Source organism: Notamacropus eugenii, chromosome 5 (genome assembly GCF_028372415.1).
Source record: "Notamacropus eugenii isolate mMacEug1 chromosome 5, mMacEug1.pri_v2, whole genome shotgun sequence".
Lineage (NCBI taxonomy): Eukaryota > Metazoa > Chordata > Mammalia > Diprotodontia > Macropodidae > Notamacropus > Notamacropus eugenii.
Genome location: NC_092876.1, coordinates 509,296 through 526,621, shown reverse-complemented (window position 1 = coordinate 526,621; position 17,326 = coordinate 509,296). Strand labels below are relative to the sequence as shown.

General features: G+C 47.6%; 1 protein-coding gene across 7 annotated transcripts in view; it reads right to left on the bottom strand.

Annotated features, from left to right (window-relative positions):
• Positions 1–277: 277 nt before the first annotated feature.
• The window catches only part of LOC140508088 (BOLA class I histocompatibility antigen, alpha chain BL3-7-like), a 104,349-nt gene continuing 87,300 nt past the window's right edge, over positions 278–17,326 (bottom strand). Inside the window, exons 1-9 of one of the 7 annotated variants that reach the window (XM_072615833.1) lie at positions 6,807–7,350; positions 5,734–6,012; positions 5,309–5,587; positions 4,649–4,924; positions 4,390–4,500; positions 4,074–4,219; positions 3,311–3,768; positions 2,795–2,967; positions 278–2,378 (exon numbers count right to left, since the gene is read on the bottom strand). In XM_072615833.1, the coding sequence (XP_072471934.1) occupies positions 4,197–4,219; positions 4,390–4,500; positions 4,649–4,924; positions 5,309–5,587; positions 5,734–6,012; positions 6,807–7,146 (1,308 nt within the window). In that variant the 5' untranslated portion in view covers positions 7,147–7,350 and the 3' untranslated portion in view covers positions 278–2,378; positions 2,795–2,967; positions 3,311–3,768; positions 4,074–4,196. Of the gene's footprint in view, positions 2,968–3,310; positions 3,769–4,073; positions 4,220–4,375; positions 4,501–4,648; positions 4,925–5,308; positions 5,588–5,733; positions 6,013–6,806; positions 7,351–17,326 lie in introns of those variants that run through there. The other 6 variants (XM_072615834.1, XM_072615832.1, XM_072615835.1 and 3 more) reach the window with 6 other exon arrangements.

Below are 17,326 nucleotides of genomic sequence, written 5' to 3'. Positions count from 1 at the left end.
GCCTGTAACAGGGGGAGAGGACCAGATCCTGAATATTTTGGGGAAGAAAAGGACCCCAGGGGAGTGCAGGGAATCACTGGAAAGGATGGAACGACGAGACAGGCCTTTTGTCCCATTTCTTTTCCCCATGACCTCTTTGTCCTTTCATCTCCTCCCTTTGTCCTCACTCAGAGTGGTCCTAGCGACCTGGACTCCTGACAAACTGAACAACCCAACACCATCAAAGCTGCGGCCTCGCATCTGGCATAGTCTGCACCTGACAGGAACCACTCGTAGCTTGGATGTTGTTGGCTTTTTATGTGTTTTGTTTTGCACTTGTGAAATAAAACAAGCATTTCCATAACATGGTAGAACAGAAAAAGATGATTGCCCATGAAACTGCAAATCTATCATGTACAAAATATTGAATATATAATAAAATTGTCATGGAACTTACTTCTTTTTCCCTTTTCCTTCCCCTCCACCAGCTTAGAGATGGATACCATTAGATACAAGTGTGTGTGTGTGCGTGTGTGTGTGTGTAAAATCATTCTATACATACTTCTATTTATCAGTTCTTTCTCTGCATGCATATAACTTCCTCCTTCATAGGTCCTTTGTAATGAATTTGGGTATTTATAGCAGTCAAAATAACTTCGTCATTCAAACTTTTTCTTAAACCAACATTGCTGTTCATGTATACAACTTTCTTTTCCTTCTTCATTATTTCCTGCAAGTCTTTCTATGTTTTCATCAGTTCTTGTAGCACATTCCATTCCATAATAATCATATACCACAACTTGTTCAGGCATTCCTCAGCTGATGGACATCCCCGTGATTTCCGGTTCTTTGAAGCCACAAAGAGACTTGATACAAACATTTTAGAACACATAGGTTCTTTTCCTTTTCCCCCACTCATCTTTGCAAATACACCTGGTAGTGGTATTGCTGGGATCAAAGGGTATGGGCAGTTTCTTAACCCTGGGCATAATTCCAGATTGTTCTCCAAAATGGTTGGATCCGTTCACACAAAGATGACGCAGTTTTAGCTTGATGGGAGTTAGCCAAAGCTAGTAGTGGAACCTCTTACCCTTGCTTTCTCCTAGGCCCTGGCCATACTTATGGAGCTCCTTGTTTATGGTTAGATGTCACTTATACCTACAGAGTCGAGGACTGTAGGGGAAGTTAGAGAAGCAGGGGAGACTGTGACCAGTATTAACCACAAGGGTGAGGACTTGGCATCCTTCGAAAGAATCCGTTGCTTCATGTTAGGGTAGAAGAGGGTGTAAAAAATCAGAAGCTTCTTGAAGTGTTGGAGTTTTGGCCTGGCAACAGAAGTGGAATTTGGACTATTATAAAGAAGGATATGGCTTGTTAGAGGTGATGGGAGAAGCAGACGATTTGCATTTCCAGGAGTGGGAAAGGCAAAGAGAAGAAGCATTTATGAAGTATGTACTATGTGTCAAGAGCTCTACATAGATTATTGAATTAGATCTTCACAGTAACACTTGACAGGTTGGTGATAGAAGTGGAATGCTCCCCACTTGCTCATGGTCAGTTTTGCTTAAAGCTTTGGTTGTTTTCTTGGAAAGAAGGGAAATACTGGGTGGAGATAAAGGGGTCATTGACAAATGAATCTTGTCAAAAATAAAATGTATTGACAAAATATTTTTGAAACTACAAATATATAATGCATTTGAAAAATAAGAATTCTCCTTAGTGGAATTAAAACATTTAAAAACCAGAAAACCTGGGAGGGTTTATGAATGAATACAAAGTAAAGTGAGTAGAAATCAAGAGAATAGTTTTTATAAAACTAAAATTATTGGGCTCAATTCTATTAGGTGGGAAGAAGGCTGCGGCCTGCTCCTGGCTCCTGGATTTCTAGGGGGTTCAGATTAAGGTAGGGACTGAAGCATGGGGAAGGAGACTGAGGGCTCTGGTGCTGCCATCGGGGCCCAGTGCAGGGCTCAAGGTTCTGAGAAGCTCTTGTTGCCTTGTCTTTCACTCGAGCCATCAGACTGACTTTTCTGCCTTTGGGATGTGCTGTGGAGAGTTATGGATCCATTGGGAGCCTACGGCCTCGTGTTAGCGGGCGATGTGGTCATTTTCATCACTGTTCAAGGCTTCTTCTTTGTATTTGGGAGAGGGGATGACTTCAGCTGGTAGCCATGGTAGGGCGTCAGAGGATTTCCACTCTGGACTCAGCTCTTGACTGCTCATACTCCAGGATTTCCTCTCGGTAGAAGAGTGTGGGGTGGTGTTGTATCACTTTCCCCCATTTTCTTATGCCTTTTTTATATCTGCATAATACAGTTTATTAAGGGAAAGTCCCAGCCACTTAAAGCAGCATTTCTACGACCAGCAGATATTCCTCCTCCATATTCATTGTTGTGAAGCTAAGGTACAAAGAGGCTCAGTGAGGTGCTCAGAACCACACACCCAGTAAAGGCCAGACCTAGGACTTGACCTCAGGTCTTCCACTCCACCATGGGGCCTCCCAATCCTGGCAGCAACCCTGTGTGAAGCCTGCCAGAGATAGACCTGTGGAGGTCTGCCTATGAAATCTTCCTGCTGTATCTCCAGTTAATCCCTTCAACATGAGTACCTCATTCGGCAGCCCTCCCTCTCCCAAATACCCAGTTTATAGCAGGAATCTCCCCTGGAATCTGGAAATATCTCTGGAATGTTCTGACAAAGGCACGAGCAGGATGGGAAGGGAGAGGAGGCATCCTATGTGTCCTAGTCATGCTGCCCACACCTTTGTTTGAAGCCCCTGTGCCTCAGTTGCATGCCTGAAATCAACCCCCCTTACCCTGTCCAAAGTTGGGGTAATAATAAACCAGCAGATGAGCCCCCATTCTGGGGCAGTCTGGAAAGGGGACAAGGTGGTCACTCAGTGCACTGGCCATTGTCACCCACAGAGATGGAGCCCAGGGGCCTGGACCGAGTCCTGAGCAGAGAGCACAGAAGCCTTTAGGGAGGCCCCTGTTAAGAAAGAAAAGCAGGGACATACACACAAGTAAGGTGGTGGGGAGTTCAGGCACAGAGGGGAATGACAACCAAACAGAGAGCATTGGATCTCTCCAAAGGTTAGTGTTGAGGGCCAGCCCACCCAGCAGCCTGTCTGGGCATGACTCCAGGCCCAGGTGGAGTGTGCAGCCTGGGCTCTGTCTGAAGCCCTGGAGCAAGGTCTAATATACCTTGTCTACAGGTGGCCCCATGCAGTACAGATCAAAGACAAACGTCTGCCCCCTCACCATGTCTAATACACTTGTCTCCCCCCCCACAGGCTCCATCCCCTCTGGGTTCAGCCCCCACCTACACTCACAGTGTCAGCAGAACAAATAAAAATCTTCTCAGGCATCTCCAAACTTTCATTTCTTTTTCTCTTCACGTGGCCGAAACATCTCCACATGGTCATCCTTCCCCCACAATCCCCCAACCAATGGGAATCTGAGCTGAGATTGTGGAGAAAAGCTGAAGACTGCAGAGCAGTGATTCATCAGGCTGTTTTATCAGTCAGACTGAGACCCCAGAGGTCAGGGCAGCCTCAGATGTGAAGGAGGCTCATTCCCAAAGCAGACAGAGACACAGGAGGGAGAACAGAGGGAGGCCTTAGAGAGCAGGGTGAGGGACCCGATGAGGCTGCCCTGGGCTTGGGTCAATAGAGTCCAGGGAGGATCCCAGGGGCCATTGCTGGGGAGATAAGCCAGGGGTCAAGAGGACCAACCAGGGGAATGCAGACTGGTTTTGTGTCTCAGGTCCATGCCAGGCAATTCTCTCAAGCTGAAGAAGGAAAGACAGATTCAGGGGGGATACTCCAAGTCCCCTTGGCCTCCAGCCTCTCATCATTCTGAAGGGCCACCTTCCTCAGCCCAACTTCCCACAGACCCTCCTCTTTGCTTGGCTGCCTCTACCCCAGCTCCCCACCTCCTCTTCCAGGCCACACTAAGGTCTCAGAAGTTCAGTGATTTATCCTGGAGACACTAAATTACAACTAGGACTGCTCCCCCTCCCCCACTCCAGCCTCTAAATCCATGAAGAACAGAGAAAAGGACCCCAAATGGGCACTTCCCCCCCTCCAGGCCCACCTCCAGGGGTTCCCAGGACTGGTCTACAGCCCCCAGCTGGGGAGACACCCAGGCTCTCGGGTAGAGATCCCCATGTTCAAGTCTGAGCTGAGTCTGAAGCAGATTCCCCTCTCAGCCAGCCTGTTACACCTCTGCCAGGCATCCTCCTGAGAAATGGCTTTCAGTTACAGATTTGTTCATCTAGAGTCTTAGAGCCCATGTAACAGCCCCTTAGACAGGAAGGACAGGACTTGGGGACAGAAAGACAAGTTGCTGGGTCAGGGGAAGCCAGGATCTCCATGCCTGCTCCCTAATTCCCCCTCTCAGTCCAGCCTACCTGAACTCCTATTCCTATTCCACATCACAACTCCAGCAATGACTGCAGGGAGGAGGAGGAGGGCAGCAGCAATGCCCCCCACAATGAGCCAGGTGGGTGAGGACTGTGGCTCTGAAATGGAAAAGGGAATTGAGAGGCCATGACCCCTGTCAGGCCTGAGTCACTAACCCCTCCCCTACCTTGTCCCATAACTCCCCCTCCCTCTGGTCCTGTGGGGGTAGGGGGATGACCCTTTCCCACCCCTCCTCTCTGTCCTTACCCCATTGCAGGGTGAGGGGCTCAGACAGCCCCTTGTGCTGAACTCGGCAGGTGTATCTCCCTTCCTGGCCAGAGGTCACGTCCACAGCTGCCCACTTTTGGAAGGTGCCATCTCCTGCAGGCCTGGTCTCAATGAACTCTGTGTCTTGGGGCTGTTCCTCCCCATCCCTCAGCCAAGTCAAGGAGATGTCCTTCGGGTAAAAGTCCTGGGCCCTGCACCGAAGGGTCACCTCCCCATGGGGGGCAGTGTGTCGGGTCACTCTGGCAGAGGGTGGATCTGGAGGCAAAGGTCAGAGGCATACCAGGCTCCCTTTCCCCCTTCTGCTCCTCCGGCACATGGCAGGTCAGGGCAGGAGGAACACCCCACAATCTGCACCATGGGATACATGGAGTTCCTGGGGGTGGGGAGCCTGGGGCTGGGGCTGAGAAGGTTGGGCTGGGGGCCTTGAGGGCTGAGCACACTTGGGTGGGTCTGGAGGCAGAGGTCAGAGGTAATTCCAGACTCCCCTTCCCCCCTCCCCTCCAAGGCCACAAGGACAGGTGGGGGGAGGGGGAACATCCCACAATATGCCTTGGGGTACAAGGGTTCCCTGGGGGTTGGGGGCCTGGGGCTGAGGGGAGGCCTTGAGTGCCGCGCACACTGGGGAGAGGTCGGCCGTACCTGTCCTCATCAGCGTGTCCTTCCCCATCTCCAGGTACTTCTTCAGCCATAGCACGCACTCCTCCTCCAGGTAGGCTTTCCATTCCTCCGCGATGCTCCTGTAAGCCTCCCATTTGCGCTTGGTGTTCACAGCCTGGGGCACCGCCGCCCTCCACGTGAGGGTCTCCAGGTCCAGAGAGATGTAGTCCCGCCCGTCGTAGGCAGGTTGGCAAAACCCGCGCTGGAAGGTGAGCTCGGGGGACACCTCGCAGCCAAGCATGCGCTGGAGGGTGTGGATGCCTATCCGCCGTGCTGGGTCAGTGTGGCCGGACTCTGGCTGGTCCCGTCCCCGCCCCCCACGCTCCCCAAGGCTTCTCCCCTCCCCTCTGTCCCTAGGAGAAGCCGCTCGGACCCGGCCTCCCCTGCTCCCCTCCCCCGTCACGCACCGCCCGCGCTCTGGTTGAAGTAGCCGCGAATGTTCTTCAGGCTCCCTCGGAAATGCTGGGCTGTCTCCCTGGCTCTCCGCATCACCCGCTCCCAGTACCCGGGCTCCTCCTGCTCCACCCGCTCCATCCACGCCGCCCGCGGCTCCTCCCTCTGACCCGGACTGTCTGTGTCGAAGCCCACGAAGAGCTGATCGTCCACGTAGCCCACGGCGAGGAACCGCGGCTCCTCGAACCCGGTCCGGGTCACGGCGGTGTTGAAATACCTCATAGAGTGAGAGCCTGGGACGTGGGGACGGGCCGGGTCAGGGCGGGGGGTGCCTGGACCCGACGCCGACCCTTGACTCCGTCCCACCCCGGGAATAATCCCGGAGTCCCGAAGCCGCTGTCCTGAGATGCCCCCCACCCCTGGCATCCCCTCCCCTTAGCCCCCCCACCCCTCCATGCTGGCACACCGCGCCCCGCCCTTATTTAGAGATCACCAAAACGCCTTCCCCGACAGCAGCCCAGGCAGGTCCTAGAGCCCCTACTCTGGTCGCTGCCTCCCTCTCCCCGCCCCCACCTCTGGTCCGGGTCCGAGGTCTCTCACACTCCTCACCCCGGCCCCCACCTTGTGTCCTCACCTGCCCTCTCTCCACCCACCCCGATCCTCTTTGACAAAGCTGCTCCTGGTTCTGTCCTCTCCCTTGGGGAGGGTCAGGGGGACCCCAGATAGCTCTGCTCCTTCTAAACGCCCCCAGTACTGTGGCTCCCATTCCCTCTCCTGGAACCTCTGCCTCAGCTCCCCATGACGTCACACCCTTATCAATCCACTCAACCCCCCCCAAACTAAGGAACCGACACCAAGACACCCCCCCAGACCCAGCCCCAGCTAAGGGGCGGCGGAGTCCCGGTCCCTGATCAGCCGCACAGACTTATTTCTGGCTTCTTCCTTTCAGCTCTGCCCAGATCTCACTGACCTGAAGGAGCCGGGTTCGGGGAGACCCTCCCTCGGCTGGCATTGGAGGGGCTTCCTGTAGGAAACACCATCCCAACCCCACGGCCACCCCTAGGTGCCGAGTCCAGTCTCTCCTTACCCGCCCAGGTCTCCTGCGGGGCCAGGGTCCCCAACAGAAGGAGAGCGCACAGAGAGCGCTCCATGGTCCACAGGAACAGTAGCCCAGCATCAAGGAGATCTGTTTGCTCTGGGTTTATGAAGGGACGAATCCCTTCCCACGGGCTCTGCCAGCCAATAGAGGGTGGGAGACAACAAACTTCACCGGTGACTGGGCAGAAGGAGCCTGCACAAGGTAGGAGACCAAACCTGAAACTGCCTGGGAGGAAATCCCCTGCTTGATAGACCTTGGCTCTGTCTTTGTTATCCCCAGAACAGTCTCTGATTCTGTGGAGCAGCCGAGGCTCCCTCCCTCCCATCATCACTCCAGGAGCGCGCTGCTCTTGTGCTCCCAGCTTGAACCAGAGAAAAAGAAGGGTTAGGGCTAGAGTCCACCCTCCCCTCCAGCCCTCCTCAGTGCGACCCTATCTTCTCCTTAGAAGTTGATCCCCATCCCAGATTCAGGGGGTTTGAGCACTGAAGAAATCTGCAGGCTAACTTGAGACCAGGAGCTGCCACCTCAGATTTAATGACCTCCATCCCAGCTGTGACTCAGACAAGTTTTGTAACCTCCCCAGGCCCTGTAGATAAACAAGCCAGGACCCAAGAATGCAGAGGAAATCAGAGTCCAGGAAATGGAAATTGGAATCTGAGAAGAGGGGCAGGGATGTGGCCCAATGGGTAGAGCCAAGGGCCTGTAGTCAGGACACACTGACTTCCAATCTGGGCCTCAGACATTTACTGTGTGACCCTGGGCAAGTCACTTAACCCTGTTGGCCTCAGTTTCCCCATCTGAAAAATGAGCTGGAGAAAGAAGTGGAAAGCCACTCCAATTTCTTTGATAAGAAAACCCCAAAAAGGGTCACAGTAAACCAGAAAACACTTAATAACAAAAAAGGAAAGATCTTAATTATTAAAATGGAGAGCAATGTCATTTCAGCCTAAGGCTGATTCTGAGCTGCCTGAAATATGAAGGTGTGAATGCCTAGCTCTTTTTTATTTTCAGAAACAATGAACCTGGGCAAATTTGGTAGGATTTTCCCTCTTTCTTGTCTCATATCCCCAACTCAGAAACCATGAAACTAAAGATTTCACGGAGAAAATCAAGTTTCCCTGGAGAAGGTCTGAGAGGTAACCTCCTTTATTTTCCAGATTAGGAAACTGAAGACCAACAGTGCACACTTACACAGCCTTGAAACCCAGCTCTGGTTTCTTCTCTTTACCAAACATAGTAGCCATAATATTGAGTCTAGTTCCGAGTCTTATCCTAGTTTTGAGAAAGTCCAGACATCCCCTTTCATACCGTTTATCAGGAGCTCTGTGGCCTCCTTTTTTGGTTTGGGGCCCAAAGAATTGTTTCCTCTTATTTCAGCACTGTTATCGTCATGCACAAAATTTACCACTTCACAAGAGATGACAAGATTATTTTCCCATGGCTTTCTCTTATTGTGGCTTGGAGACCTGTTTTCAGTTCGTTTATAGCGGCCAGGACTTTAGAAACATTCACATCCTTTCAGCACTCATCGGCTGGTAATGGCTCTTGGTTCACGCTGGTGTCAGGTCTCTCTGGACATAAAGGACTTATCTGGGTCAGATTTGATTTATTATTTCACATATGTGCTGCTCAACAACTTTTCATATTTGATCATTTATTTTAGTGAAATAGATTTTATGTGGTTATGATTATCTATTTTTTTCATATAGGATTATCTTGGATTAAGAATGTTCCTTGACACAGCTGTAAAAGTTAAATGAATGGATTTTCTTCTGATTTTTTCAAATAAATATTTTTTCACTCAGCAAACCTCCACTTACCCTGCTCAGCCTTCTTAAACTGAGAGATAAAGGAAAACAAAACCTCTGTTATAAACTTGTATGCTCAAGAGCAGCATTGCAGCTTTGTAGAACTGCTTATTCCCCCCCCCAAAACCAAAAATGTATGTATATATGTATAAAATTCTGCTCTCTGAATCTTTCATCTCGATCAGGAAGTGGGGAGCATCTCTCATCCCTTGCCCTCTGCAGTCCCGCCTTTGATACGTTCAAGTGAGATTGCTGTTCTGTTGTCAGATTCTTCCCCCACCAGACCCTCCTCTGTTGAACAGACTTCTGCTTCATCTTGTTTATGGAAGATGCTTGTCCCTCACCTTCCCCCTCCTCACAAGCCTTTCTCTTCTGGAATGTTCTCAGCTGTCTGCTCCTTGGGAAGTCTTTCTTTCTGGAAGCTTGCACTATTTTTTTTCTTTGACCTTAAGCTCTGGATTTGGGCTAGGAGGATCCTGGGAGTTTTTATTTGGGGTTCTTTCCAGAGATGGGTTCTTTTGGGTTCTTTTTATTTCCATTTTGACCTCTAGTTCTAAAGACATCCAGTAGTATTTTTTTAATGTTTCCTTGAATTAAGATTTAGGGTCAGGGTTTTAATGATTCTTAAATTCTCTGTCCTTGATATAATTTTTAGGACAATAAGTTTTCTTTACAGTTTCTTCTGTGTCTCAGTCTTTTGATTTCATTTGGATCTTGTTCGTTGTGTCATGTAGTCATCGGATAGTGTTTGGGCCATTCTAGTTTTCCTTACATTTGTTGCACGGATGAGGTTCTGCCGCTCTTGGGGCAAGCCTGGGAAGATTAAGATGAATTCTGTGTCATTTCTTATTGATCCTATTTACAATTTATTGATTTTGTTCTGAAACTACTTTTGTCTTGTAATTGCCTGAGTTTCAAATCTTTGTGTCTAAACTTGGTTCAGAGTTCAGCTGGTCTGTACTAGGTTAAGTTGAAAAGTCCAGCTCTCCTGCTCGAAGAATTTTGCTAACCTTGGGAAATGGGTGAGAAAGCAAAGGGGTTTGGGCCTGACATCTTTACACCACCAAGTTGTCCTTCCAAGATGTCTGGTTTGCTGTTCTAATGTCTGGGTCACTATGCTGTACCTGGACTCAGGCCATGGGCACCTTTTAGTCCCACAGGAGGAGAAGGAGGGTTGTTACTCGCCTCCATTATCAAACTTTCAACCAGTCAGGTTGTTCCCTGACCTCAGCGCTGTAACTAGGCCTTAATCCCACAATGTCACCTACCCTGCTCTGCTCTTTCTTCTGTGCTCCCCAAAACCCACAGAAGGGGAAGGGTCCTTTTCCTCCAGGCCTCTGGCATAAGTGGAGGCAAGTCATTGACCCATTTATTGATAGGGAACATTCCCTGCTAATAGATGTTATCTTGCTCAGAGATCTGCCTCAGCTTACCCTTCTGTTATAATTCAGCTGTGACAAGCCCTTTATTCCACTTCTGATTCTTTCTTCCACAGCTGTCCTTTAAATCCTAATGTTTTCCTCACTGAAAAATATTATCGCTAACTTCCTTTTACTCTTTTACCTCTTTGCTGTCTTCCAGAAATCCTAGTTGAATTCTGTCCATTCTGTGCTTTTCTTTGAGGCCTTGTGTGTTGATGTTTTGAAGTCATTTTCTTCTTCTGGGTTTGTGTCTTGAGCCTCCCTGTCCCCAAGGTAAACTTTGTGGTGGGATCCTTTCTTGTCTGCTTATTCTTTCAGTCTTCTTCCTGACCCTGGACCTGATGTCAGGGCCAGGCTTTCTCTGCATTCTGAAGGGTATGTCCAGAATAACCTTGTTGCTGCTTTCCTGAGGTTTACAGTTGTATGTTTTTCCAGGATCTCAGGGAAAGTTCACTCCAGGGGCCTGTAAGTGTTCAGTGCTCCCAGGATAGTCTGATTCCCTATCCTCCCCACTACCCCCCATCAGAGATCTGCAAATTCCTGAACTATGTTTGAGTCTGACCAATACATCTGTGGGCTGGGCCCATGTGGAGATTACTGTTGGATTGAGCCACTATAACCCAGCTGTAAAACTATGCTGCTAGAAAGTGACAGAACTTTAGAGTCCCCTTTCGTGTAAGACTATTTCCCTGGTTATTCTTCTGTAGGCTTCAGACTGGGCTGGAAGAGACGGGAGACACGACTCTGCTCCTGGGATTGGAACCACAAGCTGCTGTTTGTCTTGAATGTGTTCCCTACTTAAGATCCAGCCTAGGACCCAGTACCAGACCCTCACTCTGGATCTGCCAGTGCTAGAGGGAGATTCCCTCAGTCTGCCCTAAAAGTCCAACTCCAAGTTGGGCAATCAGCCTTTCCATGAGTTAACATGCTCAGCCAAGCCTCTCCTGGCTGGACTAATTCCCCAGGGTCCACAGAACCCTCTCTCTCTGGAACAATGCCTTTCTGTGTGATTATTGGATTTCCCACCCACAGTTTAGGCTGGTCCATTCTCTACATCTGCTTTTAGAAGGCATGAATGTGCCAAACTGGATGTTCTCTTTCCTTCTCCTTCATCTTCCTTCCTAAGTCTTTTAATCAGTGACTTTTATGGTCAGGTTCAGTCTCCATTTTGAGTGACAAGTCTTAACCTGACTTCTCCCAAATGGCTTTCCAGTTCTCTCTGCAGTGCTTGTATAAAGAGGAATCCTTCACCTGCCCATTTGTGCTCTTGAGTCTGATGCTGGACCACTGCCTTCAATTGCTTTGGCTTTTCTTATCTAGTTTGTGCCACTTCTTCATGTATGAACTGATAACAGAGAGGGATAAGTACAACCACAAGAACATATACAGTGTATCTTCATTCTAGAAGAAGGCCAAAATGAAGTCACTCTATTAGGGTGGAGTCACAGTGTGTCTGAGTGTGGCTGATCAGAGCAGTACAAGCTTGGAAGGCTGTACCACAGGTCAGGCACAAAGAGTCCATGTGAGCATTTGGGTGGATTCTCTAAATTTGCACATATTGCTTTTCTTTTGAGTTACTTCAATTCTTCTTTGCTTATAGAGAACAGCACCTCCTGTGATGAAGGCAATCCATGCTGGACAGTCCTGTGCCAGTGTAATCCTGAATTATATATATATATATAATTAAATAAAATATTTTTATATTTTAAATATTTAAAAAACGTAATTAATTAATTTAGTTTCAGTTTTCAACATTCACTTCCAGAAGATTTTGAGTTCCAAATTTTCTCCCCATCTCTCCCTTCCACCCTCCCCAAGACAGCATGCGTTCTGATGACCACTTCCCCCAATCTGCCTTCCCTTCTATCATACCTCTCCCTTCTCTCATCCCCACCCCCTCTATTTTCCTGTAGGGGCAGTTCAGTGAGGCAGTGGATAGAGCACCTGTGCAGGAGTCAGGAGGACCTGAATTCAAATCTCACCTCGGACACTTGACACTCACTAGCTGTGTGACCTTGGGCAAGTCACTTAACCCCCATTGCCTCATCCTAGGTCTTCTCCAGTCATCCTGATGAATATCTGGTCACTGATTCAGATGACTCTGGAGGAGAAGTGAGGCTGGTGACCTGCACAGTCCTCACTCACTCAAAGCAAAGTCAAGTGCAAGTCATGTCATCATTTCTCTGATGGCGTGGTCTTCTTTGGCAACGAAGGATGAACACACACATTTTCCTGTAGGACAAGATAGATTTCTATGTGTTGGTGAGTGTCCCTTGGTCTGTACGCAGGTTTCATGAGATCTGTTCTGTTGGTAATCCCATTTGATATGCTTCAATTCAAGAAACATTGAACGTACATATTTGGTCACCCAGTCAAGAAGGATTTATCATCAGCTGACTACAGGCAGACACAATGCTAACTTGTAACTTGGGATAGAAAGGAAGATGAAAAACAGTCCCTGTCCTTAAGGAACTCACATTCTGATAGGGGAGACAGCACATATACATCAGATGATGCAAACTAATGATAGAATAGATGGAGTGGAGGAAGAGGATTTATACTATTAAGCTTGTGTAAATTTGTGGGAAGACAAGCGCCATAAATCCTCCCACTTCTGTTCAGCAGCATATGAGTAAAAGTTAAGAAAGTGAGTGCCAGGAGTCATCCAAGGTTGGTTTGTGGCAACAAGTGACGGATGGTAAGGGAGCCAGCGATTGAAGTGCAGAGGATAGGGCACAGTCAACTGGGTCAAGATTGGGAAAGGAGGAGAAAGTAGCCATAGGAGAGGTTCTGACCTGAGATAATCCAGCTTGCAGGTGAGGTTAGAGGTTATATTGAGGATGAAGAGAAGGCTTAGTAAAAAAAAAATTCATACAATGAGATGGAAAAGTAAAGGAAGGTCATCATTCTTCATCATGAAAATGAAACCCTCATAGGTGATGGCAAGAACAAAATTATGACCATCTTTGTGTGGTAGCTGAGAAAGAGTAGAAGGGTAGGTCATGGGGTATGTCAATTGAGAAACTGAAAATTTAGGATCTTTGAAGGAGTATCAATATATTGATGAAGAAGAGAAAGATTGTAAGCCAGGAAATGAACTTGTGAGAAAGAAGGGTGAATGTTTAAGGGCTCAGTATATAAGAGCTATGAGAATCTGGGGTAGGACATAATGGTATGCTAGGATTATTCAGCAGGTGGGACAAGGAGATCTACAGGATTCCCTGTCCAATGACTTGAAGGAGATGACTGACAGATAGGTAACCACAGAATGTCTTCATTTTCCTCTTTCATAGTAGCAGTGCTCAGTAGAATAAATGGTCCTCTTTGAAACAGGACTAAGAGAACCAATATTATACAGATTGTATACAATGACGAAATGCTGATGATATTTCCAAGAAGATCAGAGGTAAAGCGAGGGTGACCAAGTCTGATCCCAAAAACGAGATAGGAGAAGTCTCCTCCCCCTTCTTTGCAGAGGTTGCACATGATCAATGTGGAATCCTACTTGTAATCTCAAACTTTTTCAATGTATTTGTTTTACTAAACTTTCTCTTCTTTTTTGTTTCCTTATTATGTGGATTTGCTCTCTGGAAAAGGAAGTTGAAAGGGGAAGGGAAGCGGCGAAAAAACAAATGGGAAAATATATAAAAACCAAAGTGATGAATAAGATTTTGTTTTAAACCTTTACAGCCAAAAAGAAGAGCTTGAATTTTAGCGTAGAAACCCTGAGGGCTCCAAGTATGGTGCTGTCCACCATGCTTTACTGATGAAGAAAAGTGCCAAGTAAGAAGTATCTCTTGAATTTTTCAGTCAAGATTTCTAGTGAATTTGAAGGGAGCATTTTCCATTTAGTAGTGGGGAGATGAAAGCCAGAGTGCATTAGGTTAGGGCTATGGAGGACCTGTGTGATGAAGGAATGGAGGCAGTGAATACTGAGCAACTTCTTCATGTGATTAATAGTGAATGAAGAGGCTTTCTTTTGGAATAAGGGGACCTGTGCATGTTTACTGGTGTTAAAGAAGGAGTCTGGACAGATGGACACATTGAAGATGAGTGTTGTTAGGATGTGAAGAAGGGAAGGGAAGGTCATCAATGGAGCAAAGTCTTTGGGGAGTTGTGAGGGAATAAGACGACGGGTCAAAGGGGGTAGGTTGACTTTCTCAGAGAGGCAAGCCCCTAAACTTTTTAGACTAGAACAAAGGTGTAGAGAAAGAAGAATGTTGAATTTTTTTTCAACTCCATTCTTCTTTCATCTGATACTGATGCATTAAGACATAAGACCAGCTCAAGATATTGGCACAGAACAACTGTTTCTTCAGAAGAAGCCAACTTTAATTCCTGGTTAGCTGGAAGAAGGTAAAATAAGATAGCCAGCACTGTTGACAACACCTATCTACAATCCCTAGAGAAGCTGATTTATCTCCTGATGATGGAATTTATTTTAATTGCTTCTATCACAGTGATAACATGCATTACTATTCGATCAAAAGGGTCATTTCCCACTACTTACATTATAGCTCAGAAAGATTCCAACTGGGAGTAACTGGGAGAGGGGATGGGGTTATTGGTGCTGTTTTCACATCAGAGTGGGGGACTCCAGTGTTTTATTGAATACTAACTTCCTTCTTACTTAAATGAACTGAGGGTGGGCCTGCACTTCACAGTCATTGTGTCCTTCATTCCTCATTTCTCTTCACTTCTCGAGGCAGACAGAGAGAGAGAGAGAGAGAGAGAGAGAGAGAGAGAGAGAGAGAGAGAGAGAGAGAGAGAGAGAGCTATAAAGAAAGTGAACTAGGGTTAGGTGGGGGTTTAAATTAGTCATTAAAGCCTCCCATGGTGACTAGGATATGCACAGCAATCAATCAAATGCTTTTGTATGCTCAGCAATCAGTTTATTGGTGCTGAGCACAGATGGAAATCATGTGAAGTTCCAAATATCCTAACTGGGGGAGGGGAGAAGATGTCCATCGCTGTGTTCAGGTTGGAATGGCAATGAGCATCCATTTGGAGGCATCAAGAAAACTTTTAAAGACTTTCAGAATTTGGGAACCCTCAGTTTCAAATTCAGGTCTTTTGATCTCATGAAAATGACTATGAAGGAGAAAGGGCAGAGGAACAAAAAACTAAGGGGTGAGGACAAGGTCTTCTCCACGTGATCATGTTCTTGACCATATTCCTGCTTTCAACATGTATATCTGTCCGTGCTTAATGACACACACCTGTAATCTCTGCTACAGAAGGGACTAAGGCTGGTGCATTTTTTGAGCTTGGGATAGTGGAGTTAAGGCAGGTCAACTTTCCACACTGAACATGGCATCAGGTTATCTAGGGAGGAGCAACCTCTCCCAGATTGGAAACAGAGCAAGGCAAGAGCTGTGATAGTTAGCACTGGGTTTGGGCCTGGAAATGGCCATGATATTTTCAGCCTGGGTACGAGAGGGAGACTCTGATTGAAATAGACAGATATGGAGAGATGTATAGAGAGATAAATGATACTTGAAGACATAGACATACGCAGGTCAGTGTCTATGTACATATATCATCTGTGTTTATATCTCTATCTTACCTATCATACACACACACACACACACACACACAGACACACACACATCTTTCCTTACACTCATATATACATCCCCCCTGGCCAACAAGATGCAGTTCATAAAGTCAAGCTTGCCTTTTGTCTTGGCATGGTCTGTGCTAAATGAATCTCTGTTCTGCTGGCAGCTAAGGCTTACAGGATCAGAGGACCAGAGATTAAAGTTGATTCAACCTTCTCATTTTACAGGGGAATAAACTAAGGACCACAGAGGTGGAAGTGATTATAGCTAGTAAGCAGCCCAGCTGGGATTCAAACCCAGGTTTTCACTATATGACTCAATCCCCCTCCCTCCACAAATAGTACAAATAATACAAATAAACCCTAACTATTAGAACAAAGGTACTTGGAGAGGATCTGCCTCCAATACAAGAGGTAGAAGGAATTCCTCTCAGATGCCAAGCAGCTTCTGACTACTGAAGGCGGTATGCCCACCCTCCTTTGGATCTAACATGCTGCCAAGGAAGGAAACAGCCCATGTCTTTGACACATGTTCTTATTCCAAATATCCAAACTCAGGAGACCTAGGAACTGAGTGTATCTTCCTGTCACAATGGCAGCCTATGGCCTCTCCTCTCACTTGGGCTTTGAGGTTTAGGGGAGTTCTCTTCCTGTTGAATGTGGAACGAGCAATGCTTTTGCACTTTTAGGCAAGCTTCGAGTTCAAGAGGGAGACAAGTGTTCACGGTGTGTGGAGGTCTGGTATGAAGGCTCCTGGGGCACAGCAGCTAATGACTCCTGGGATCTGGCTGATGTGCTCATTGCTTGTGAACAACTGGGCTGTGGCTCAGTCATGGGCGCTCCAGAGGAGGCTGCATTTGGCCAAGGAATTGAGTTCAACTGGCTGAATAATATTCACTCCAAAGGGAATGAGTCCTGTCTTTGGCCTGTGCTGCTAATCCCTGGGGGCAGACTGTGGGCAAAAAGAAGAGGCTGCTGTGGGGTGCTCAGCTGAGGGTCTGAGAGCCTGCGCTGAGGCTAGGAACCTAGGGAGTGGGGACCATGTCATGATGGCTTTGGGTGTTGGGGAGAGAAGCAGGTAGAAGAAATGAAAGACCTTGGTTACTACTGAGATCTGTGATCATCTTGGCACACTTCGAGCCTGTTATCTTCATCCCTCCCAGTCCTGATGGAAGGAGATGAGGAGACTCTGATATTTGCAGAAAAGGGAACTTGGGGAGGTGACAGTGGGAGTAAATCAGGCAGGAAGTGGTCAAGAACCTTGTCTCCTGTCCCAGAATACAACTGTCTTCCTCCTTCCTCCTGCAGGTGTTTCCATACCTAGAGCACCTGAGGAATCCTCAGGTCCATCTCTTCTATCCATGGAGTCGCTATGATGGAGTTAAAAGGAGGGAGGGGGCTCCAATAACTTGAATGGGGACAATTCAGTAAAGGGGAAGCTTGGCCTGCCCCTGTGCGACTCCACCACACAAACCCATCAGGGGATGGGGAAACATCCCTCAGGTAGAAACCCATCAGGAAATGCCCCCAAGGAACTGCTCCTCACTGTGAGAGAAGCTTCAGTTCTTCTGATGACCTTTCTATAAGGAGGAACACAGGACCACTCTGTTGCCCACTGCTAGGGTATTGGTGCTTTCCTTGAAATAGTCCCATTTCCAACGCTTCACCTGTGCTTGGATGCTATTGAAGGAACCAATACTTTGGAGAGATATGGCATTT